General features: G+C 39.9%; 2 protein-coding genes and 1 long non-coding RNA gene across 5 annotated transcripts in view; 2 read left to right on the top strand and 1 right to left on the bottom strand.

Annotated features, from left to right (window-relative positions):
• Window positions 1-1,640, top strand: part of CTNNAL1 (catenin alpha like 1) — a 58,194-nt gene extending 56,554 nt beyond the window's left edge. Inside the window, exons 16-19 of the mRNA XM_033858377.2 lie at window positions 162-218; window positions 362-475; window positions 1,159-1,242; window positions 1,383-1,640. Coding sequence (XP_033714268.1) covers window positions 162-218; window positions 362-475; window positions 1,159-1,242; window positions 1,383-1,406 — 279 coding nt within the window. The 3' untranslated portion in view covers window positions 1,407-1,640. The remainder of the gene's footprint in view (window positions 1-161; window positions 219-361; window positions 476-1,158; window positions 1,243-1,382) is intronic.
• A 1,358-nt stretch (window positions 1,641-2,998) lies between these two features.
• Window positions 2,999-8,883, bottom strand: LOC109551938 (protein Abitram-like). The gene is given in 6 exon segments (XM_073806359.1): window positions 2,999-4,299; window positions 4,393-4,462; window positions 4,542-4,609; window positions 6,747-6,876; window positions 7,481-7,532; window positions 8,635-8,883. Coding segments are annotated over 6 exon segments (555 nt in total). The 5' UTR covers window positions 8,732-8,883; the 3' UTR covers window positions 2,999-4,161.
• A 192-nt stretch (window positions 8,884-9,075) lies between these two features.
• Window positions 9,076-23,263, top strand: part of LOC109551955 (uncharacterized) — a 28,773-nt gene continuing 14,585 nt past the window's right edge. The window contains exons 1-3 of one of the 3 annotated variants that reach the window (XR_012332624.1): window positions 9,076-9,204; window positions 10,124-10,221; window positions 20,488-20,549. This is a non-coding gene — a long non-coding RNA (uncharacterized lncRNA). Of the gene's footprint in view, window positions 10,222-20,487; window positions 20,550-23,263 lie in introns of all 3 variants that reach the window. The other 2 variants (XR_012332625.1, XR_004527061.2) reach the window with 2 other exon arrangements.

The following is a 23,263-nucleotide window of genomic DNA, read 5'->3' as shown; positions in this document are numbered from 1 at the left end:
GTTTTCCTGGATACAACAAAAAACATAGAAGTTCCATGACAGACCTTTTATGTTTAGGTTTTATTTTTTAACTTCTGTATGAAAATTATCCATGAGTGTATTTCTTACCAACTGTCTAGATGACATACGCCTAACGTAGTGATGTTTTTCCTTTCTACCAGGTTTTTGCTGAAGAGGGTCTGAAGCTTGCTTCAAGTGTGCAAGCTTTCTCAAAACAGGTAATGCACGTATCCTTGCCTGGTGCTGGTGGTGATGTCATAAATACCCACTTTGAGGGGATATTATTAAGGTATAAAGGTATTTAAGGTTTAAAAGATGGAATTTCATTGGAGGTGTTATAACTTCCTTATTTACATTTCAGCTGAAAGATGATGATAAGCTTCTGCTTCTCCTGGAAATAAACAAGCTTGTTCCTCTGTGCCACCAGCTCCAGGCAGTAACTAAGACACCTTTGCAGAATCAAGTGTTTCTAAAGGTAAAAGGGAGGGTGGGACATTCAGGAAAGCGCTTGAGAAACTTTGACACTTCTTTTTTTTATTAGGTTAGCTTCCAGCCCCTTTTTCTTCAAATAAAGTGTTAATACCCACAGAAGAACCATGTATTTCCATTTTTCCTGCCTTGACTGCAAGAACCATTTATCATCTGCAGTTATAACTGACCCCAGGAAGTAGTAGGTTCACCAAGTAAATTAGCTTTTTGGACGTGATTAATACCATAGCACAGAGCAGCTACCCTTAAATCCCAACATCATCACCTGACTAACTAGGGCACAGACACCTCAGAGTGAAGGGATTCTGTTGTTTGTTTTAGGGAGTTTGAGTGAAAAAAAGAGTGCAAGGAGTTGCAAAGAAAGGGGTTCACTGCCACTATTTGGTGCCCTTTGAGAAGCCCCTAAACCGTCTGAAATAGAACAGGTTGATTTTCCATCCATTCTTCCTGGAGTTCCATGAAATTGGCATGAGACTTGGGCAACAATCCCTGCTTCTGTGTTCTGGGACCTCAGGTCATCAAGTCAGCTCAGATGTCTTAATCTGTATACCCTTTGAGATCCCTTAGATTTCTACAATGAAGAAATGGTTACCATTTTCAAACTAAATGCTAAAGTCTTTTGAAGGCCTCCTTATAAGAATTTGATTTGCTTGCTTTCTGTCACTATAGGTTGATAAGAGTATTACAAAGACAAGATGCATAATGGCTACTTTGGTCCAACTTCTCTCACTTTGCTATAAACTGCTTAAGAAGGTAAGATAATTTGTGTATCTTAAACTCACATTTAAAAAATTAGTCTAAAGGAAAGTGCAAAAGAAAATAGATACTATTTAATTTTGCAATTATTTTAAGAGTAAAGTAAAGCAGAAACTAATTTTCTTAATTCTTTCCAGATTCAAATGGAAAACAACAGATGAGTCTCAGTTACAAATAAAGATTCTGTGGATGGTAAAACTTGAGAAGCTTTTGAGGTCAGATCTCTGGAACACCATGTGGCAAAGCTGACATTTTTAGAAAGCAAATGATCCTTTATATTTCAGAAACTGAACAATTTTGTAAAGAAAACAAACTGAAATCTTGCTTTATTTTCTGATCATGAAACCAATTGTGAAGCTTTCTGACAACTAATAAATGCCATGGTAGTTGCTATATTTCTAATTGCAGTGTGATTTTAGAATAGGACGTTGCCATGAATAATGTTTAAGTCAAACCAAATATGCCTACTGTCTTAATGACAGTTTAATCCAAAGAAACTACTTTGAATATATGATCATTTTGGCATATTTTACCCTAACTTCCTATTTTTTTAAATTTAAGCTTATCATCTACTATACCAATTTGCAGCAGAAGAGACAAGTAGTCTGGGTGATGCAGGGTTGTCCTTAAACCTGTGGACTCTTCTTCAATCCCTCCGTCCACTGAGTATGACTGGGCCTCTGCTGTCCCCTCTGTCACAGATCATCCATGCCAGGAGCACACATGTGTTCTCTAGTAAGGGTTTCACGGAGCACAGGAAATCTGTTGTGATGCATGTCCCTCCCCCACCCAAAAGCAGGGTCATGGAGCCTTACTCCACGGAATCCTGGAGGAACTCACTAGGAGATGGTTTTAGTTCTCCTTCTAGCATAGCTGGCCTGTCTGCCCTGAATATTAGCTGGAATCCTAAGCCTATCTTACGGGCTTAAAAAGTAGTTTTTGTACTTCTGAGTAGTGACTGATGGAACAGAAGGTAGAAGACAGAGAATAATTGAACTGAGATTTTTAAAATAAATTGAGTAAGCATACATTTTATATATGTCTCTTTGGAATGTTCATTATAAAACAAATAAACAACTTTAGTGTTAGTTTTATGGTTTAAAGCTTTTGTTTTTGTGGGGTGGGTTTTGATAGAAGGTTCTGGTTATAAGTTCTGTCTTTATGGTGTAGTATAGTTAACTTTGTTTTTTGTGCTTGTATCCCGATGCTTTGAAATTTATTTTGAAATCTAACGGGACATGTCAGTGGCCAAATGGCAGTAGTTCTGTAGGCTCGTCTGATGATCGGTATCTGGGTCAGCCATCACAGTCAATGTTCACAAGATCCTGAAGAACCACCAGTTAGCTAGTCACTATTTTATTGAAGGAAACTTGAATTTACTGTAGGCCTTGGAGAGAAAATGGGATGCACTCAGCTTGGTTATGACCTTTATAAAAATCATCAAACATGATTTTTATGCCCTGAAACCAAAATACTCTTTTAAATTACAATGGAAATATAGGGAAAATGATGTGAGGTAATGTTATATGTAAAATAGATATATAATTCTTTTACTATCTTTAGTATCTTTGTTTTATGACACCTTTGGGAACCATTTGTGCTACCTGAAATGGGGATTTGCTGGTTTGTGCTTACACTTTCAGCTCATAGCACCATCAAGGTAGATGTTTCTATAATTACTACCTGTATCATGTCCATTGGGTATACTTAGGGGAGAGTTAGGGTTAAAAGCAGTTTCCTTGTGAGTCAAAAATAATTTTAAAAAATTTATTTACAAAAGAGTTTACATACCTGAAATGAGAATTCTCTTATTTAAATGCAAGTGGTGGTAGAAAGGGATAACATCACTTCAACAGCATAAGATGATAGAGAACCAAAAGAATTTACATGTTAATGATAATCGTTTTATTTAAAACCATATAGTTATATGTATGTATGTGTTGCAGCCCTTAAGGAAAAATAACAGTTTTAAAAGTCCTTTTATTTGAAATTCAATGTAAACAAGTATACAATTTTAAACCATAAATTCATAGTTTTTCGTTTATTCTTTAAATGATGTGAAAGCTTTTGTTCTGTTCAAAAGCATGTGTGTCTTCAAATTCCAGGAACCTCTCGGGAACTTCCTCGCTGGTTACTCTGTAACTAGAGTGCGAGACTGAGAGACCACAAATGCACATGTTACTTCATACAGCATTATAATATTGATACTTCCATGTTAGCAAAGCCCCTTTCAAAGCCTCTTCATGTGTCCCTCATTAAGAAACCAGTGTTACAGTGCTACATTGTTCAGAGTTGAAGCCCAACCCATAGACATAGAGAAGGTACACTCTACACCCTGCCTCTTCCCAGCAACCTGAGCGGGGGAGTTGGGGCAGAAGGGGTGGGACCAGACGTTTCGGTCGTGTCACACTGAAGCAGATTGGGTAAGAAAGGCCAGTTGTTGTTTTTCAACTTCAAAGTGATGGAAAATTGAGGCAAAAACAATAACCATGACATAATACTCAACCAGAATCACATCAAAACCTAGTATTTACTAATGGGTTACAGGATGATGGGTAATTTTTTTTTTATTTTGCTGTGTTTTCTGTCTTTTTCAAATTTTCTTCAACGTGCTTTGTTTGTTGGCTTTTAATCAGAAAAACAAAACGTCTGTTGCTTGCCAGTTGTTAGAAAGAGAAAAGCAAAAGAACAGAGTGAGTTCATGGGCAGGCAGATCTGGGCGGTTGAAGACAAAATGGAATCAAGGCTTGTTATGCAAGACAAAGAAGGAAACCTAGGTCAGGTTTTAAGATCAGGCCTCCCTGCGGATGGCCCGGAGTGAAGGGTGCTTCAGCATCTCTGGTTCTTCCTTAGTGCACTGACTGGTAGGCCAGGTAAGGATAAGAATGCCCTGTTGTTTTCACTCAATCTTAATCCTCATGAGGTCGCTGTTGTCGCACTGATGCGTTTCACCACGACTTCTTCATACTGTTTTTGTGTCAGTAACCCTTCTGTTATGCTTTTACTTTCTTCAAACTTGGGCAACACAACTGCAATGTAGCCTTCGCTGGATGGCTAGAAGGGAAATAGAATATTTAATACTGTCAAATGGTAAAACATCAGGTAAAAAGTGTGTGGATGGGATCTTACTTCCCCAGACCCTTTTACCTTCTCTTGAAGAATAGATGGCTTATGGAGAATGTTTTCATTCACTTCCATCAACCGTCCTCTAACACAGCTATTTAAAGAAAATATTGCTTTGAAGAAAAATATTATCTTCTTTGTTTCTCCAAAATTGTGGTTAAAAAGTAACTCACCTAGATATGGTGTATTCTTCTCCATCAGAGCAGTAAATCTTACACAGAGGTGCAAGTTCTGTTAGAAACTGTGCCCCCGATAATAAAAGGGAAGAAAAAATTAATTGATGTACATTTTCACTTTTCTTTGTGGGCAGCCCTCAGAGTTACAATAGGATATATTCCTGGAATTAGTGTTTTAAATAAAAATGACTTAAGTACAGAAAAACCATTCATTTATTCAAATATTTATATACTAAATGCCTCTATGGTCGAGGCACCATCCTAGGCTCTAGGGGAAAAAGCAGACTAAGACAAATGTGATAATAGGTACTTTAGTACATATTAAGAATATATTTTATCTTAACTTATTATACTTTATATTTAACTGTGCATGAGAAAGCTGCACATAGCCAAGTGTAAAGACTTCAAAAGAGTAGGAAAATCTCATCAATAAGCATAATATAAAATTCAACACTATAGAGAATGATCACAATATTGTATAAAGTTAGTTTCATTAAGATTCCTCCCTTATTTTTATATCAGAACTTAATAGAGAAAGGAACTTCTTTATTAGGTCAATCACTGAGACTTTCTGGAGAAGGGATATTTTTCTAATTAAAAAAAATGCAATTTGAGGAAAATCTGGAAAACAGAAAAGTTTTAAGTAGCAGATAAGAGTAACTTACCCATTATCTTATAACCCGCTAGCAAATACTACATTTGTCTGTTTGAATGTTGTGGCATGGTTATACGTTCATGTACTCCACTGTATGGATATATCTGGGGAGGTTCTGACAAATATCTATCGAGTCGGCCACAAAGTTCGTTCAGGATTTTCCCTAACATGAAAAACCGGAGCGAAATTTTTGGCCAACCCAGTACAAGGAGGCTCATGGGAAATGGATGGAAGCATGTCTCATGTGTTGCTCTTTTTTCCCAGGAATTTTTACTGCAGTGAACATCTGAGGTCAAGATGCTGTTCTTTATGGCCTCTTTCCCACTCACAACTTTATTAGACAGCATTCAGGTGTTACTGCATGAGCTTCACTCCTCTGCCTGTGGGTACTTCGTTTCAAAAGACTAGTCAGTGTGACTCCCCACTTTTGGGAGGAGGGGCTGGGGATTTGTCCCAGATGGTTTGTCTACCACTGGCTCTGTTTCAGAAAGAAGTGTTTTAACCCCTCTTGGTCACCTCCCTTGGGAGAATAAATGATGGGCAGTGCTGAGATGCGATCAAAGCTTATCTACAGTGGGTTCCACATGCAGGTCCCTCTCTGTTCCTCAGTAGTAACAACAGTGTTACTATTTTGGACAGAGATTGATCACAGGAACATCACAAGCACTAACTGTTTTACTTGTAATTTGTAGACTTTTAAGAGTGGTCCATGCTTTTTAAAGTCCACTTGCTTCCTGAGTGAGGAAAAATCAGTAATTATAACAGGTTATTAGGGGCCTTCAGGCCTACAAAGGGGAGTATAAACAAGGGTCTTCCAGAACAGTGGGGTAATTAGCAGAAACTCTTAGTATGAACTCAGTAAATGAAGGACCTAAATCATCCACTGAAACTTTCCTTTCCAGGGGGTTTGTTAGGATAGTTTAGTATGGTATTGAGTTGTCCTTGGTGTGATACCCTCCTTTAACAGTAAAATGTCCATTTGCCTAGAATTGTAGAGGGCACAGGTAACATTTTCTATAACTAAACACTATGTGGAGGTAGAGGGTGTAGCTAGATGTGTATTAAATTGGCAATGAGTTAGGAATGGGAAATGATACGAAGCAAATACTGTATATTTTCCCAGATTGATTTTTTTTCACTACCTCAGGACTTTATTTTACTTTTAAGTTCACATGTGAAAATATATGATAAAGAAGTATTGATCATCTGTATTTTATAGAATTCGAAATACTGGCTTAACAAAACAGGAAGGGACAAAATATCTTGTTTTATTGGTATTAGTGTTGTTCTTTCAAAGGCCCACCTTCTCCATCCTTCATCCTGGGGATGACAGGGATGGTGGCCCAGAAGCTAATATGACAGATAATATACCTTCTGAAATACCTCATTTTTTTGGCCTGAGAATTTCTTTAGAGCTTAAGTATTCTTAAAATCATCTCTAACTGCCAGGGAAGTATGCTGAGCATACATTACTGGGTTCTAAGACTGGCTGGCTTTACCATTATTAAGACAATAGAGGATTTAGGTAGAGAAATACAGGAACATACCCGCTTAAATTTCCCAGAGACTTTGTTCTGAAGTCTGCTACAGTTGGTACTGATTTGATAGGAAATGCCTTTAATTGCTTTTCCACTTTGAAGAACTGGATGGGATCCTGCCAGTGTGATGACACATATTCTACGAGGAGCAAAAATTGATCCTGTATTATTGCTTGGTATGATTCTTCCTCCTATGACACAGTATTCCTACTGACACAAGAAGAGCTGAGCTGACATTTGTTTAGTCAGCCTATCATTTCCCCCCATTGTCCTCTGGCTACTATTGGAGCTTAACTGAAGAGAAGAATGCAGTAATAAAAATGGGGAAAATGGGACTGAATTTCCTTTCCCAAAAGGGAAGCGTACCACAGGTGTTTAGACAGCACGGAGGAGGAAGAGAGAAAAGTAAGGCATGCCGGTATGGACAGGATACCATCTGTGCTTCTACCCTAGCCCTCTCCACGGGCTTGGCCACTTCAGTGGTTAGGCACAGGCTGGTTTCTTGAGGTAGTAGCCGACTGAGGGTGTGGTCCTCCATTTGGATATTTGGGTAGGCAAGTTTATTTGTTTAGCTTAGGCACTGAAAGACTCATTCTTGTCAACCAAACTCCTACTATAAATAATACCATCTCAATACAGTGGAAGATAATCATTTAATGAATATTTATTCAATACAAGACCATACCAGGCTACAATGACAGAAAAAAATTTCTTTCATAACTTAAAATTCCCAATTTGCTTACCAGTTACAGTGTTGGAGTATACAGTGGTCTTCACAGGGTTTTCCTTTGACATCTAGAAAAAATGAATGAGTCTGATGGCTGCTGAGTCAATATTTACTACCACTGTGTAGTACTTTCTTTGGTTCATAGAGGTAGTTAATTATGAAGGCTGGACACATACATCACTGGTATCCCTTCATTACTCAAAAAGATATACCTAAAGGCTGACCATAAAGTATTTAAAGACATCTGGTCCAGATGGAATCATTCATTCAATGTTAAAATGATGATTAACTCTTCGCTCCACCTGAGTACAATCATTTCTATTAGAACAAAAGTCATTAGTAATGTATTCTTTATTTAATTTAGTAGCATGCTTTGTTGGTCAATTTTAGAGAGACTTAATTCATTCTGGTTCGTCCAGGACTGTCCTGATGTTAGCGTTGAAAGTAATGGATTCCCAAAAACACCTCAGTCCAGGGTTAACCGGACAGTTGGTTACACTAAGTCTGGCTAATAAAACGTATGCTATTGTAAAATATTTCAGTATTGTAAAAGATGAGTACACCTATTATCCCTAAATGAATGGGAGCAAGTTGGGTTAGAGGAGGGTCCCCGACGATGCTCTCATCACTGATATTTGCTGGGTACACAAAGCTGTACAACAGGATACCTACTTCTAAGTGGCAAATGTGTAATACCAGCGACTTCCTTTAAGTAAAACTGTAGATTCTGCTTTCTAAATGCCTCTATTCTAACCCACCCTCTTCTCTCCATCCCTATGCCTCTACCTTAGTTTAGACCGCTACCATTTAAATCATTTTATGTATCGGCTCTTGGAGGGCTGAGCCCCTCAAATCCCTTTAGGCACTCAAGGAGATTGCAATCCAGCTCCTGCCTCCCTCGGGGATCTCACCTTAGTCTATCATCTTCCCGCAAGCGACCCACCCGCGTGAACTCGCATTGCGCTCGCCCTACCCAGAATGCACCCTGCTGTTTTCCACGTCCTTGCAAATGCCATTCCCTTGGCCTACAGAGGAACAGAGAGATCCAGTTCCTTCTGACGTGGGGAGGAAGCGCTGGGGAAGGTGCGCGTGGCTTATGATCTCTCATCATAGTCCCTATACTGTCGGACAAATTGGGCCCAGAAGAGACTGACATCATTCTCCACTTACCCGCTTTGTACCAGCGAGTGAAGTAACGATCCACAAGCGAGGGCACCGCGGGCTCCTTAGCTGAGGCGGCCACAGGGGTCTCGGGCTCGGTAGCCATGGCGACCTCGGGTGCTGCAAACCGCGCCCTCTGGGGCCTGGACGCTTCCTCCCGCTCCCCTGGGTGGAAGGTGTCTTTCCAGCGGTGGCCCGGGGTACGTGTCACGTGAACGCCCGAGTCTCCCCAGTCCCTGCAGGCTCCGCCCACCGGCTCCTATTACCGAGCTCTGGGGCCTGACGTCAAAGCGGGGCTCAGATACAATAGGCTGCGCAGTAGGACGTATGGCCAGGGGGCGGTCGCGAGCGCAGCTTCTCACTGTACTTTGCTGGGCGAAGAACACGCCACGCCCCGTCCGGCTCGTGACGTCACTCCTGCGCCGCTAGGAGCATTTCCTACTTACCTCGCTCCCGGATCGTTGTCGGGCTGGTCGCCCGTCCGCCCGGCTTCAGCCCCTACCCAAAGGGCTCGAGCGGCCCTGCGGCCCGGAGACCCAGTGCGCGTCGCGAGAGCTCAGGAGCAGCGGAAAGTGAGAGGTATGTTTATTTCTGTTTATTTCTGCTTCAAATATTCTTTGGAACTAGGGAGGGTATAAATTGCAATCAAATGTTAATTTAGACAGACGGATTTAAATTTCCACACCTGAAAATGTTAACAATTACGTATGCGCACCTTATTTTTATCATGTTTTGAAAAGCTGAGGGTAAAGCAAATGTCTTTGAATGAACGGGAGGAGCTCCATAGCTAAGAAGATAGAGCAGATGCTTCTGAGTCAAGAGTGATTATCCTCGAAATTCACTTCAGTGTCTTAAAATCAAAATTGGTTGATAATTCACTCTTCTCCTGGTGTTTGCAGACACCTGAAGGAAACCCAGCTTGTCTGGTGGCCATGCCTACTGGCAGTGCCCTGACACAGTTTTGATTGGCAGTGATACGGAGTCGAAGGAGCATGATGCCGGGTGTTGTGCTTCACCCCATCCCTGACCAGTACTGGAGCCTCACGCTTCAGCAGTTATGACTCTTTCCTAAGTGCTGAGACGGGGACAAGGAAGAGTCACCTGGGGTGCTTGTTAAGCATTCAGCTTCTGGCTTCCTTGGAGGATCTGGTTCAGCTGGGCTGGGACGGGACTCAGGCGTGTGTATGGTTAATAAGCTCCCCAGGTGATTCTTACTAAGGAGGCTGAGCAAACACTGGGCTGGATGGTCATTCATCAGGGGTGGTGTAAAATTCCTTTTAAGTAGAACTCTGATTGCAACTGGTGCTTCTCATACCTCAGAATCTGCAGTGGTGCTCATTAAAGCTCACACTCCTGCATTCCCGTTCTCCGGATACTCTAATTATGCGGGTCTTAAAAAGGTCCCTTGTTGATTTTATGTAGGGACCATTGGTAGAAATGAAATCCATTATGCTTCCCAAGTCTCAAGCTTGTGTGTGTATGAATCTTATTCCTGTAGGACCGGAGTACTTCCCAGAATGCTTAAACTTAATAAAAGATAAAAACTTGTGTAACGAAGCTCTGAAGTTATATCCACCAAACTCGCAGCAGTACAAGGTGTGTAGCATGTGAAATGAGGCTCTCCTGATTTTGCTTTGTGCTGTAGTTGGAGAAGGATGAGGCTCCTGAGTCCCTGACACTGTCCTTGGTTTCAAGGTTTATCTTCAAACTAATTAGCCTCATCTTGAACTTCTTATCTGGGAGAAAGGCCCTGACCTGTTCCTCTTCTGAAGAACTTGCCCAGGCAAGAAACCTAGGCGTTGTCTCTGGATCCTCCTCGGGAATACCATGGCAGTTTCCATCCTGCCCCTCCTCCAGCCCAAACTCATGATCATCCTGAATAGTGCTGATCTTTCCCATTTATTTCTTTTTTTAAAAACTTTAAAAATTTTTTTATACAGCAAGTTCTTATTACTCATCAGTTTTATACACATCAGTGTATACATGTCAATCCCAATCGCCCAATTCATCAGCCCCTCACCCCCTCACCCCCCGCCGCTTTCCCCCCTTGGTGTCCATACATTTGTTCTCTACATCTGTGTCTCAATTTCTGCCCTGCATACCGGTGCATCTGTACCATTTTTTTAGGTTCCACATATATGCGTTAATATGCAATATTTGGTTTTCTCTTTCTGACTTAACTTCACTCTGTATGACAGTCTCTAGATGCATCCACATCTCAACAAATGACGCAATTTCAATCCTTTTTATGGCTGAGTAATATTCCATTGTATATATGTACCACATCTTCTTTATCCATTCATCTGTTGATGGGCATTTAGGTTGCTTCCATGACCTGGCTATTGTAAATAGTGCTGCAATGAACATTGGGGTACATGTGTCTTTTTTTTTTTTTTTTGCGGTATACGGTTTATTTACGTTTTTTCCGGTACGCGGGCCTCTCACTGTTGTGCCCTCTCCTGTTGTGGAGCACAGGCTCCGGACGCACAGGCTCAGCGGCCATGGCTTACAGGCCTAGCTGCTCCGTGGCATGTGGGATCTTCCTGGACTGGGGCACAAACCTGCGTCCCCTGCATCGGCAGGCGGACTCAACCACTGTGCCACCAGGGAAGTGTCTTTTTGAATTATGGTTTTTGTGTCTTTTTGAATTATGGTTTTCTCTGGGTATATGCCCAGTAGTGGGGTTGCTGGATCATATGGTAATACTATTTTTAGTTTTTTAAGGAACCTCCATACTGTTCTCCATAGTGGCTGTATCAATTTACATTCCCACCAAGAGTGCAAGAGGGTTCCCTTTTCTCCACACCCGCTCCAGCATTTGTTGTTTGTAGATTTTCTGATGATGCCCATTCTAACTGGTGTGAGGTGACACCTCATTGAGTTTTGATTTGCATTTCTCTAATAATTAGTGATGTTGAGCAGCTTTTCATGTGCTTCTTGGCCATCTGTATATCTTCTTTGGAGAAATGTCTATTTAGGTCTTCTGCCCTTTTTTGGATTGGATTGTTTGTTTTTTTAATATTGAGTTGCATGACCTGTTTATATATTTTGGAGATTAATCCTTTGCTGATTTGTTTGCAAATATTTTCTCCCATTCTGAGGGTTGTCTTTTCATCTTGCTTATGGTTTCCTTTGGTCTTTCCTATGGTCTTACATTTAGGTCTCTAATCCATTTTGAGTTTATTTTTGTGTATGGTGTTAGGGAGTGTTCTAATTTCATTCTTTTACATGTAGCTGTCCAGTTTTCCCAGCACCACTCATTGAAGAGGCTGTCTTTTCTCCATTGCATATTCTTGCCTTCTTTATCAAAAATAAGGTGACCATATGTACGTGGGTTTATCTCTGGGCTTTCTATACTGTTCTGTTGATCTATGTTTCTGTTTTTGTGCCAGTACCATAATGTCTTGATTACTGTAGCTTTATAGTATAGTCTGAAGTCAGGGAGTCTGATTCCTCCAGCTCCGTTTTTTTACCTCAAGAATGCTTTGGCTATTTGGGGTCTTTTGTGTCTCCATACAAATTTTAAGGTACTTTGTTCTAGTTCCGTAAAAAATGCCATTGGTAATTTGATAGGGATTGCATTTAATCTGTAGATTGCTTTGGGTAGTACAGTCATTTTCACAATATTGATTTTTCCAATCCAAGAACATGGTATATCTCTCCATCTGTTGGTATCATCTTTAATTTCTTTCATCAGTGATTTATAGTTTTCTGCATACAGGTCTTTTGTCTCCCTAGGTAGGTTTATTCCTAGGCATTTTACTCTTTTTGTTGCAATGGTAAATGGGAGTGTTTCCTTAATTTCACTTTCAGATTTTTTATCATTAGTGTATGGGAATGCAAGACATTTCTGTGCATTAATTTCATATCCTGCTACTTTACCAAATTCATTGATTAGCTCTAGCAGTTTTCTAGTGGCATCTTTAGGATTCTCTATGTATAGTATCACGGCATCTGCAAACAGTGACAGTTTTACTTCTTCTTTTCCAGTTTGTATTCCTTTTCTTTCTTTTTTTTTCTCTGATTGCCATGGAGAGGACTTCCAAAACCATGTTGAATAATAGTGGTGAGAGTGGACATCCTTGTCTTTTCCTGCTCTTAGAGGAAATGCTTTCAGTTTTTCACGATTGAGAATGATGTTTGCTGTGGGTTTCTCGTATATGACCTGTATTATGTTGAGGTAGGTTCCCTCTATGCCCACTTTCTGGAGAGTTAATATCATAAAAGGGTGTTGAATTTTGTCAGAAGCTTTTTCTGCATCTATTGAAATGATCATATGGTTTTTATTCTTAATTTGTTAATATGGTGTATCACGTTGATTGATTTGCATATACTGAAGAATTCTTGCATCCCTGGGATAAATCTCACTTGATCATGGTGTATGATCCTTTTAATGTGTTGTTGGATTCTGTTTCCTAGTATTTTGTTGAGGATTTTTGCATCTATATTCATCAATGACATTGGTCTGTAATTTTCTTTTTTTGTAGTACCTTTGTCTGGTTTCGGTATCAGGGTGATGGTGGCCTCATAGAATGAGTTTGGGAGTGTTCCTTCCTCTGCAATATTTTGGAAGAGTTTGTGAAGGATGGGTGTTAGCTCTTCTCTAAATGTTTGATAGAATTCACCTGTGAAGCCACCTGGTCCTGGACTTTTGTTTGTTGGAAGATTTTTAATCACAGCTTCAATTTCATTCCTTGTGATTGGTCTGTTCATATTTTCTATTCCTTCCTGGTTCAGTCTTGGAAGGTTATACCTTTCTAAGAATATTTTTTTAACATCTTTATTGGAGTATAATTGCTTTACAATGGTGTGTTAGTTTCTGCTCCATAACACAGTGATTCAGCTATACACATACACACATTCCCATATCTCTTCCCTCTTGCGTCTACCACCCTCCCACCCTCCCTCTCCCACCCCTCTAGGTGGTCACAAAGCACCAAGCTGACTTCCTGTGCTATGCAGCTGCTTCCCACTAGCTATCTGTTTTACGTTTGGTAGTGGATATATGTCCATGCCACTCTCTCACTTTGTCACAGCTTACCCTTCCCCCTCCCCATATCCTCAAGTCCATTGTCTAGTAGGCCTGTGTCTTTATTCCTGTCTTACCCCTAGGTTCTTCATGACCTTTTTTTTCTTAAATTCCATATATATGTGTTAGCATACGGTATGTGTTTTTCTCTTTCTGACTTACTTCAGTCTGTATGACAGACTCTAGGTCCAACCACCTCACTACAAATATCTCAATTTCGTTTCTTATTATGGCTGAGTAATATTCCATTGTATATATGTGCCACATCTTCTTTATCCATTCATCTGTTGATGGACACTTAGGTTGATTCCATGTCCTGGCTATTGTAAATAGAGCTGCAATGAACATTTTGGTACATGACTCTTTTTGAATTATGGTTTTCTCAGGGTATATGCACAGTAGTGGGATTGCTGGGTCGTATGGTAGTTCTATTTGTAGTTTTTTAAGGAACCTCCATACTGTTCTCTATAGTGGCTGTATCAACCTACATTCCCATCAACAGTGCAAGAGTTCACTTTTCTCCACACCCTCTCCAGCATTTATTGTTTCTAGACTTTTTGATGATGGCCATTATGACCGGTGTGAAATGATATCTCATTGTAGTTTTGATTTGCATTTCTCTAATGATTAATGATGTTGAGCATTCTTTCATGTGTTTGTTGGCAGTCTGTATATCATCTTTGGAGAAATGTCTATTTAGGTCTTCTGCCCATTTTTGGATTGGGTTGTTTGTTTTTTTGTTATTGAGCTGCGTGAGCTGCCTGTAAATCTTGGAGGTTAATCCTTTGTCAGTTGCTTCATTTGCAAATATTTTCTCCCATTCTGAGGGTTGTCTTTTGGTCATGTTTATGGTTTCCTTTGCTGTGCAAAAGCTTTTAAGTTTCATTAGGTCCCATTTGTTTATTTTTGTTTTTATTTCCATTTCTCTAGGAGGTGGGTCAAAAAGGATCTTGCTGTGATTTATGTCATAGAGTGTTCTGCCTATGTTTTCTTCTAAGAGTTTGATACTGTCTGGCCTTACATTTAGGTCTTTAATCCACAGTGATTTTATTTTTGTGTATGGTGTTAGGAAGTGTTCTAATTTCATTCTTTTACATGTAGCTGTCCAGTTTTCCCAGCACAACTTACTGAAGAGGCTGTCTTTTCTCAACTGTATATTCTTGACTCCTTTATCAAGATAAGGTGACCATATGTGCGTGGGTTTATCTCTGGGCTTTCTATCCTGTTCCATTCATCTATCTTTCTGTTTTTGTGCCAGTACCATACTGTCTTGATTACTGTAGCTTTGTAGTATAGTCTGAAGTCAGGGAGCCTGATTCTTCCAGCTCCATTTTTCGTTCTCAAGATTGCTTTGGCTATTTGGGGTCTTTTGTGTTTGCATACAAATTGTGAAACTTTTTGTTCTAGTTCTGTGAAAAATGCCAGTGGTAGTTTGATAGGGATTGCATTGAATATCTAGATTGCTCTAGGGAGTAGAGTCATTTTCACAATGTTGATTCTTCCAATCAAAGAACATGGTATATCTCTCCATCTATTTGTATCCTCTTTAATTTCTTTCATCAGTGTCTTATAATTTTCTGCATACAGATCTTTTGTCTCCTTAGGTAGGTTTATTCCTAGATATTTTATTTTATTTTTTTGCAGTGGTAAATGGGAGTGTCTTCTTAATTTCACTTTCAGGTTTTTCATCATTAGTGTGTAGGAATGCCAGAGATTTCTGTGCATTAATTTTGTATCCTGCTACTTTACCAAATTCATTGATTAGCTCTAGTAGTTTTCTGGTAGCATCTTTAGGATTCTCTATGTAGAGTGTCATGTCATCTGCAAACAGTGACAGCTTTACGTCTTCTTTTCTGATTTGGATTCCTTTTATTTCCTTTTCTCTGATTGCTGTGGCTAAAACTTCCAGAACTATGTTGAATAAGAGTGGCGAGAGTGGGCAACCTTGTCTTGTTCCTGATCTTAGTGGAAATGCTTTCAGTTTTTCACCATTGAGGACAATGTTGGCTGTGGGTTTGTCATATATGGCCTTTATTATGTTGAGGAAAGTTCCCTCTATGCCTACTTTCTGCAGGGTTTTTATCATAAATGAGTGTTGAATTTTGTCAAAAGCTTTCTCTGCATCTATTGAGATGATCATATGTTTTTTCTCCTTCAATTTGTTAATATGGTGTATCACGTTGATTGATTTGCATATATTGAAGAATCCTTGCATTCCTGGAATAAACCCCACTTGATCATGGTGTATGATCCTTTTAATGTGCTGTTGCATTCTGTTGGCTAGTATTTTGTTGAGGATTTTTGCATGTATGTTCATCAGCGATATTGGCCTGTCGTTTTCTTTCTTTATGACATCTTTGTCTGGTTTTGGTATCAGGGTGATGGTGGCATCGTAGAATGAGTTTGGGAGTGTTCCTCCCTCTGCTATATTTTGGAATAGTTTGAGAAGGATAGGTGTTAGCTGTTCTCTAAGTGTTTGATAGAATTTGCCTGTGAAGCCATCTGGTCCTGGGCTTTTGTTTGTTGGAAGATTTTTAATCACAGTTTCAATTTCAGTGCTTGTGATGGGTCTGTTCATATTTTCTATTTCTTCCTGATTCCGTCTTGGCAGGTTGTGCATTTCTAAGAATTTGTCCATTTCTTCCAGGTTGTCCATTTTATTGGCATAGAGTTCCTTGTAGTAATCTCTCATGATCTTTTGTATTCTGCATTGTCAGTTGTTACTTCTTCTTTTTCACTTCTAATTCTATTGGATTGAGTCTTCTCCCTTTTTTTGTTGATGAGTCTGGCTAATGTTTTATCAATTTTGTTTATCTTCTCAAACAACCAGGTTTTAGTTTTGTTGATCTTTGCTCTCATTTCCTTCATTTCTTTTTTATTTATTTCTCATCTGATTCTTTTTTTTTTTTTTTTGCTGTACGCGGGCCTCTCACTGTTGTGGCCTCTCCCATTGCGGAGCACAGGCTCCGCACGCGCAAGCTCAGCTGCCATGGCTCACGGGCCCAGCTGCTCCGCAGCATGTGGGATCCTCCCGGACCGGGGCACGAACCCATATCCCCTGCATCGGCAGGCGGACTCTCAACCACTGTGCCACCAGGGAAGCCCCCTCATCTGATTTTTATGATGTCTTTCCTTCTGCTAACTTTGGGTTTTTTTTTGTTCTTCTTTCTGTAATTGCTTTAGGTGCAAAGTTAGGTTGTTTATTCGAGATGTTTCCTGTTTTTTAAGGTAGGATTGTATTGCTATAAACTTCCCTCTCAGAACTGCTTTTGCTCCATCCCATAGGTTTTGGGTCATCCTGTCTCCATTGTCATTTGTTTGTAGGTATTTTTTGATTTCCTCTTTGATTTCTTCAGTGATCACTTCGTTATTAAGTAGTGTATTGTTTAGCCCCCATGTGTTTGTATTTTTTACAGATCCTTTCCTGTAATTGATATCTAGTCTCATAGTGTTGTGGTAGGAAAAGATATTTGATACAATTTCAATTTTCTTAAATTTACTAAGGCTTGATTTGTGACCCAAGATATGATCTATCCTGGAGAATGTTCCATGAGCACTTGAGAAAAATGTGTATTCTGTTGTTTTGGGATGGAATGTCCTATAAATATCAATTAAGCCCATCTTGTTTAATGTATCATTTAAAGCTTGTGTTTCCTTATTTATTTTCATTTTGGATGATCTGTCCATTGGTGAAAGTGGGGTGTTAAAGTCCCCTACTATGAATGTGTTACTGTCGATTTCCCCTTTTATGGCTGTTAGTATTTGCCTTATGTATTGAGGTGCTCCTATGTTGGGTGCATAAATATTTACAATTGTTACATCTTCTTCTTAGATCAGTCCCTTGATCATTATGCAGTGTCCTTCTTTGTCTCTCCTAATAGTCTTTATTTTAAAGTCTATTTTGTCTGATATGAGAATTGCTACTCCAGCTTTCTTTTGGTTTTCATTTGCATGGAATATCTTTTTCCTCTCCTTACTTTCAGTCTGTATGTGTCTCTAGGTCTGAAGTGGGTCTCTCATAGACAGCATATATATGGGTCTTGTTTTACTATCCATTCAGCCAATCTGTGTCTTTTGGTGGGAGCATTTAGTTCATTAACATTTAAGGTAATTATCGATATGTATGTTCCTATTCCCATTTTCTTAATTGTTTTGGGTTTGTTATTGTAGGTCTTTTCCTTCTCTTGTGTTTCTTGCCTAGACAAGTTCCTTTAGCATTTGTTGTAAAGCTGGTGTGGTGGTGCTGAACTCTCTCAGCTTTTGCTTGTCTGTAAAGGTTTTAATTTCTCCATCAAATCTGAATGAGATCCTTGCTGGGTGGAGCAATCTTGGTTGCAGGTTTTTCACCTTCATCACTTTAAATATGTCCTGCCAGTCCCTTCTGGCTTCAGAGTTTCTGCTGAAAGATCAGCTCTTAACTTTATGGGGATTCCCTTGTGTGTTATTTGTTGCTTTTCCCTTGCTGCTTTTAGTATGTTTTCTTTGTATTTAAATTTTGACAGTTTGATTAATATGTGTCTTGGCGTGTTTCTTCTTGGATTTTCCTGTATGGGACTCTCTGTGCTTCCTGGACTTGATTAACTATTTCCTTTCTCATATTAGGGAGGTTTTCAACTATAATCTCTTCAATTATTTTCTCAGTCCCTTTCTTTTTCTCTTCTTCTTCTGGAACCCCTATAATTCGAATGTTGGTGCGTTTAATGTTGTCCCAGAGGTCTCTGAGACTGTCCTCAGTTCTTTTCATTCTTTTTTCTTTATTCTGCTCTGCAGTAGTTATTTCCACTATTTTTCCAGGTCACTTATCCATTCTTCTGCCTTAGTTATTCTGTTATTGATCCCATATAGAGTATTTTTAATTTCATTTATTGTGTTGTTCACCATTACTTGTTTCATCTTTAGTTCTTCTAGGTCCTTGTTAAATGCTTCTTGCATTTTGTCTATTTCCAAGATTTTGGATCATCTTTACTATCATTATTCTGAATTCTTTTCCAGGTAGACTGCCTATTTCCTCTTCATTTGTTACATCTGGTGGATTTTTATCTTGCTCCTTCATCTGCTCTGTTTTTTCTGTCTTCTCATTTTGCTTATCTTACTGTGTTTGGGGTCTCCGTTTTACAGGCTGCAGGTTCGTAGTTCCTGTTGTTTTGGTGTCTGTCCCCAGTGGCTAAATTTGGTTCAGTGGGTTGTGTAGGCTTCCCGGTGTAGGGGACTAGTGCCTGTGTTCTGGTGGGTGAGGCTGGATCTTGTCTTTCTGGTAGGTAGGTCCATGTCTGGTGGTGTGTTTTGGGGTGTCTGTGGACTTATTATGATTTTAGGCAGCCTCTCTGCTAACGGGTGGGGTTGTGTTCCGGTCTTGCTAGTTGTTTGGCATAGGTGTCCAGCACTGTAGCTTGCTGGTCGTTGAGTGAAGCTGGATCTTGGTGTTGAGATGGAGATCTCTGGGAGATTTTCTCCGTTTGATATTATGTGGAGCTGGGAGGTCTCTTGTGGACCAGTGTCCTGAAGTTGGCTCTCCCACCTCAGAGGCACAGCACTGACTCCTGGCTGCAGCACCAAGAGCCTTTCATCCACATGGCTGACCAGTCCTCCTCCAAACTGTCAAAGTCTTGAAAAACAAGGAAAGCCTGAGAAACTGTCACAGGCAAGAGAAACCCAAGGAGACAATATGATCTGCTGTACTGTGGCCTCCTGGAAGGGATCAGTTGTGGAAGCTGCAAGTCCCAAACCAACGGGCATCGGGGTTGGTTTCTGATAAAAGCTCTCTTGCTGCGTTTAGATGACTGCCTTGCTGTGTTCTCACATGGCGGAGAGGGCTGTTATTTGTAGTTTAAATTTTCTAGTTCTGTTCTTGGTGTCTGTTATCTTCTCTTACATCCTTTTCAACTTTTAGCTTGCTGTGTGTCATGCCTTATAATGGAGTGCACCTAGTTCTCCCAGATGCTTAGCAGAAAAAGGTGGAGAAGACAGTGCTCAAAGATTTTTGAGAAATGTTACAAGGTGGAGTCACTTCATGTGTACATTTAACTTAGCCAGTTTACACAAGTCACCAAAGGAAAGAAAAGATAGCTATTTAAACAGTGCAGGTGACTATTCCCGGTTTTGTCCGTGATAATATGCCCTGGAGTTAGCATGAAATGGGAGACGTGACTCTGCCAGCCCCTTAGTTAACTCTGGGTTCTGTGTGCCTCTCATAGTGTAATTATCTCAACTGGGCTGAGAATGAGTCTCAGATCTGAAGATACTGCAAGACCCCTGACATAAGCCAACTACCCCCTTCTAGTGCTCAGCCAAAGAAACAGCAGCCTCTTCCTATTAGAGGAGAAATGGATTAGTGCGAGATGCTAGGTCAGTTTCCCACACGTGTGCCTTTGTAAGCATTTTTCATGACTGATTTTGACTATATGTGATTTTCACATCCATGCTAAATTTTGATTGTAACTGCCATTTAAGATAGGACCCCATGGTATTCCTGCCTCTCTCTCTCATAGAAATTCACAAAGTATATAGTTTGATACACAATAAAGACATATTAATGAAGCATTTCAGCAAAAGAACGCTTAACTCTATCTTACCCAGTGCTTCACAAACGTACTTGACCTGAGAATGGTTTCTTGGTCCTGCCTTTTATGATCCTTCGAGCAGTCTTGGGGAACACTTTTGAAAATGCTATTTTAAAGCAGTTCACTTTGAATGTATACTCTGTAGAGCTCAATCTCCAATTTGTAGGGGACCATTTTGATTTAAATAGTACCACCTGAAACCGTTTCAACTTGAGTTTTGGGAATACCGTTCTTAGTAAGCCGACCGTGCTCAGATGCTTACTGTCTCTGCAGGAAAGCTAGCTGAGCAGAGGAAGCACGGCGACGCAGCCACAGTTTTGGAACAGTACGCCCAGGTAAACTCAGTGCCTCCCATCCACACCCACACCCCCAACCCCAGTCAACAAGCAAGGGCTTCCCAGTTGTACCTTAGTGATCATGAAAATTAAAGGAACTGTGGGTATTTAGGAAATCCAGAGATAGTATTTCCCCTGAGGGTCTCCCATCTTGCTGGCTTGACTTGGTAATCTAAATTCAATATATCTCTAAGTAATTACACTTGCTGTGCCAAAGAACACTATTATAATATGCACTAGTGGCTTGACCTTGGTAGAAAGTATAAATTAAGTCTGAAGGGAATCATACCTTTTATATTAACTTACCAAAGTAGCAACAATGAGAAAAGACTGTTCTCAACCAAAGGGTTGGAGCGTTACACCCTTTTTCGGCTTTCACTCCCGTTCTTTCTGTTGGAAATGTCTCTTTTACCTCGGGCAGCTTGATGGGTTCCAATTTCCCACCAGATTATAAAGATAAGTACCTACACCAGCTTTTGATAGAATTCTAGGATTTATTATGAAAATAATAAAGCCTATGTGCTGTCACAGACTTAACAGGACACAGGTACACAATTAATACCAGGGATTCCTGCCTCTAGGGCTTTGGCCTTTGATGAGAAAGTGTTTGTTACAGTTGTCACTAGTGGGCACATCTGAATAACAAAATTGTGCTTTTAAAATACTTTATTGTCTTTCATGTAATAAGAGTCAGTGAAACAAGGTAACTGTGATATCATTAGATCCTGGAAAGAAAATATGTTGGGTGATTGGGCTGAAAACATGAAGATATATTCCACCTAAAATGGTTAGCTAAATGGATAAGATGCCTGCTTCTGATTTCTAACATTTCTTTCTGACTCTTTCTTAGAATTTCCAACTCTCTGCTTACATGACCCAACTGTTCTTGCACGTTGTTTTTTCCATTAGAGGTGTTATCATATTTATTGTACTGATTTTAAGTTCCCAGTCTCACAGTCTCAACATCCCTGCCTATCAGAGTCCTGTTCTGATGCTTGCTTTGACTCTTCAAACTGTGTTTTAATCCCTTTTGTATGCCTTGTAATTTTCTGTCAGAAGCCTAATGTGTGTGATATACTGGGTAAAAGCAAATCTGATAAATAGGTCTTTAATGATATGGTGATGAGGCTGGGGGTTGGGTAGGAGAAGTGTTCTGTAGTCCTGTGATTAGCTGGCAGTCTTGAAGTGAGCATGTACCTCATCTGTGAACTTCACCAGTGCTTCTCAGTCTTTTTTCACTTCTTAGGTAGGACAGGAAGGTTAGAGGGGGCTGGAGTTGGGTATTTCCCTGCCTCCATATTGGTTAGGCCCTGGTGAAACCCACTTCAATTAGGCTCTGCCAAAATCACTTGAGTGCAGGTCTTGTTGAGAAGATCAGTATTTTCAAATGTCTGCTTTTCCCTTCCCCTGCTAGAAGTACATAGTCACCCTGAGAAGTTCTGGTAGGGCTCCTGGAGGTAAAAACTCACAAAAATGTGGGAATCTCCGTAAGTATGGACCCCCCATAGAGTTTTTAACTCTTGGCCTTGTCTACAGTGAGTGATATTAGCTGGAGAAATTCAGTCTTTCACCCTAAGTGTGATGTTTGCTAGCTTTTTTGGGAGTTTAATAGGTGTGAGAAACTGGGAGGGCCAAATCTCGTTGGCCACCTGTTTTGTAAATAAAGTTTTATTGGAACATAGCCCCACCATTTGTTTACCCATTGTCTGTGGCTGCTTTTGCACTTAAAACCACAGAGTTGAAGAGTTGTGACAGAGACAGTCTGGATGAAAGTCCCAGAAATCCTAAAATATTAATTATCTTTTTACAGAAAAAATTTGCCAATCCTAGCCCACTTGTGTTGAGGAAATTCCCTTTTATTTCTGGTTCTGAGAGTTTTTATCATGAACGGGTATTGAAGTTTGCTGATTGCCTCTTAAACTAAGATGTTTTCTGTTTTGTTTTTAGACCAGTGATAGGGTGAATTGTATTTATGTTTTTTCTTTTTTTTAATTGAAGGATAATAGCTTATTTACAATGTTGTGTTAATTTCTGCTATACAGCAAAGTGATTCGGCTGTACATATATATACATTCGTTTTTGTATATTATTTTCCATTATGGTTTATCATAGGATACTGAATATATACTTCTCTGTGCTATACAGTAGGACCTTGTTGTTTATCCATTCCATATATGATAGCTTACATCTGCTCACCCCAACCTCCCACTCCATCCCTCCCCCACCCTCCTCTTCCCCCTTGGAAACAAGTCTGTTCTCTATGAGTGTGAGTCTGTTTCTGTCTCGTACATAGGTTCATTTGTGTCATATTTTAGACTCCACATATAAGTGACATCATGTGGTATTTGTCTTTCTGACTTTCTTCACTTAGTATGATAATCTCTTGTTGCTGCAAATACCATTGTTCTGTTATATGGCTGAGTAGTATTCCATTGTATATATGTACCACATCTTCTTTATCCATTCATCAGTTGATGGACATTAAGACTGTTTCCATGTCCTGGCTATTGTGAATAGTGCTGCTATGAACATAGGGGTACATGTATCTTTTTGGATTAGTTTTGTCTGGATATATGCCCAGGAGTGGGATTGCTGGCTCATATCGTAATTCTATTTTTAGTTTTCTGAGGACCCTCCATACTGTTTTCCATAGCAGCCGTACCAACTTACTTACATTCCCACCAGTGGTGTAGGAGGGTTCCCTTTCCTCCACA

Source organism: Tursiops truncatus, chromosome 6 (assembly GCF_011762595.2).
Source record: "Tursiops truncatus isolate mTurTru1 chromosome 6, mTurTru1.mat.Y, whole genome shotgun sequence".
Lineage (NCBI taxonomy): Eukaryota > Metazoa > Chordata > Mammalia > Artiodactyla > Delphinidae > Tursiops > Tursiops truncatus.
Note: the sequence above shows the minus strand (reverse complement) of the source record. Positions and strands in the feature narration are given on the sequence as shown.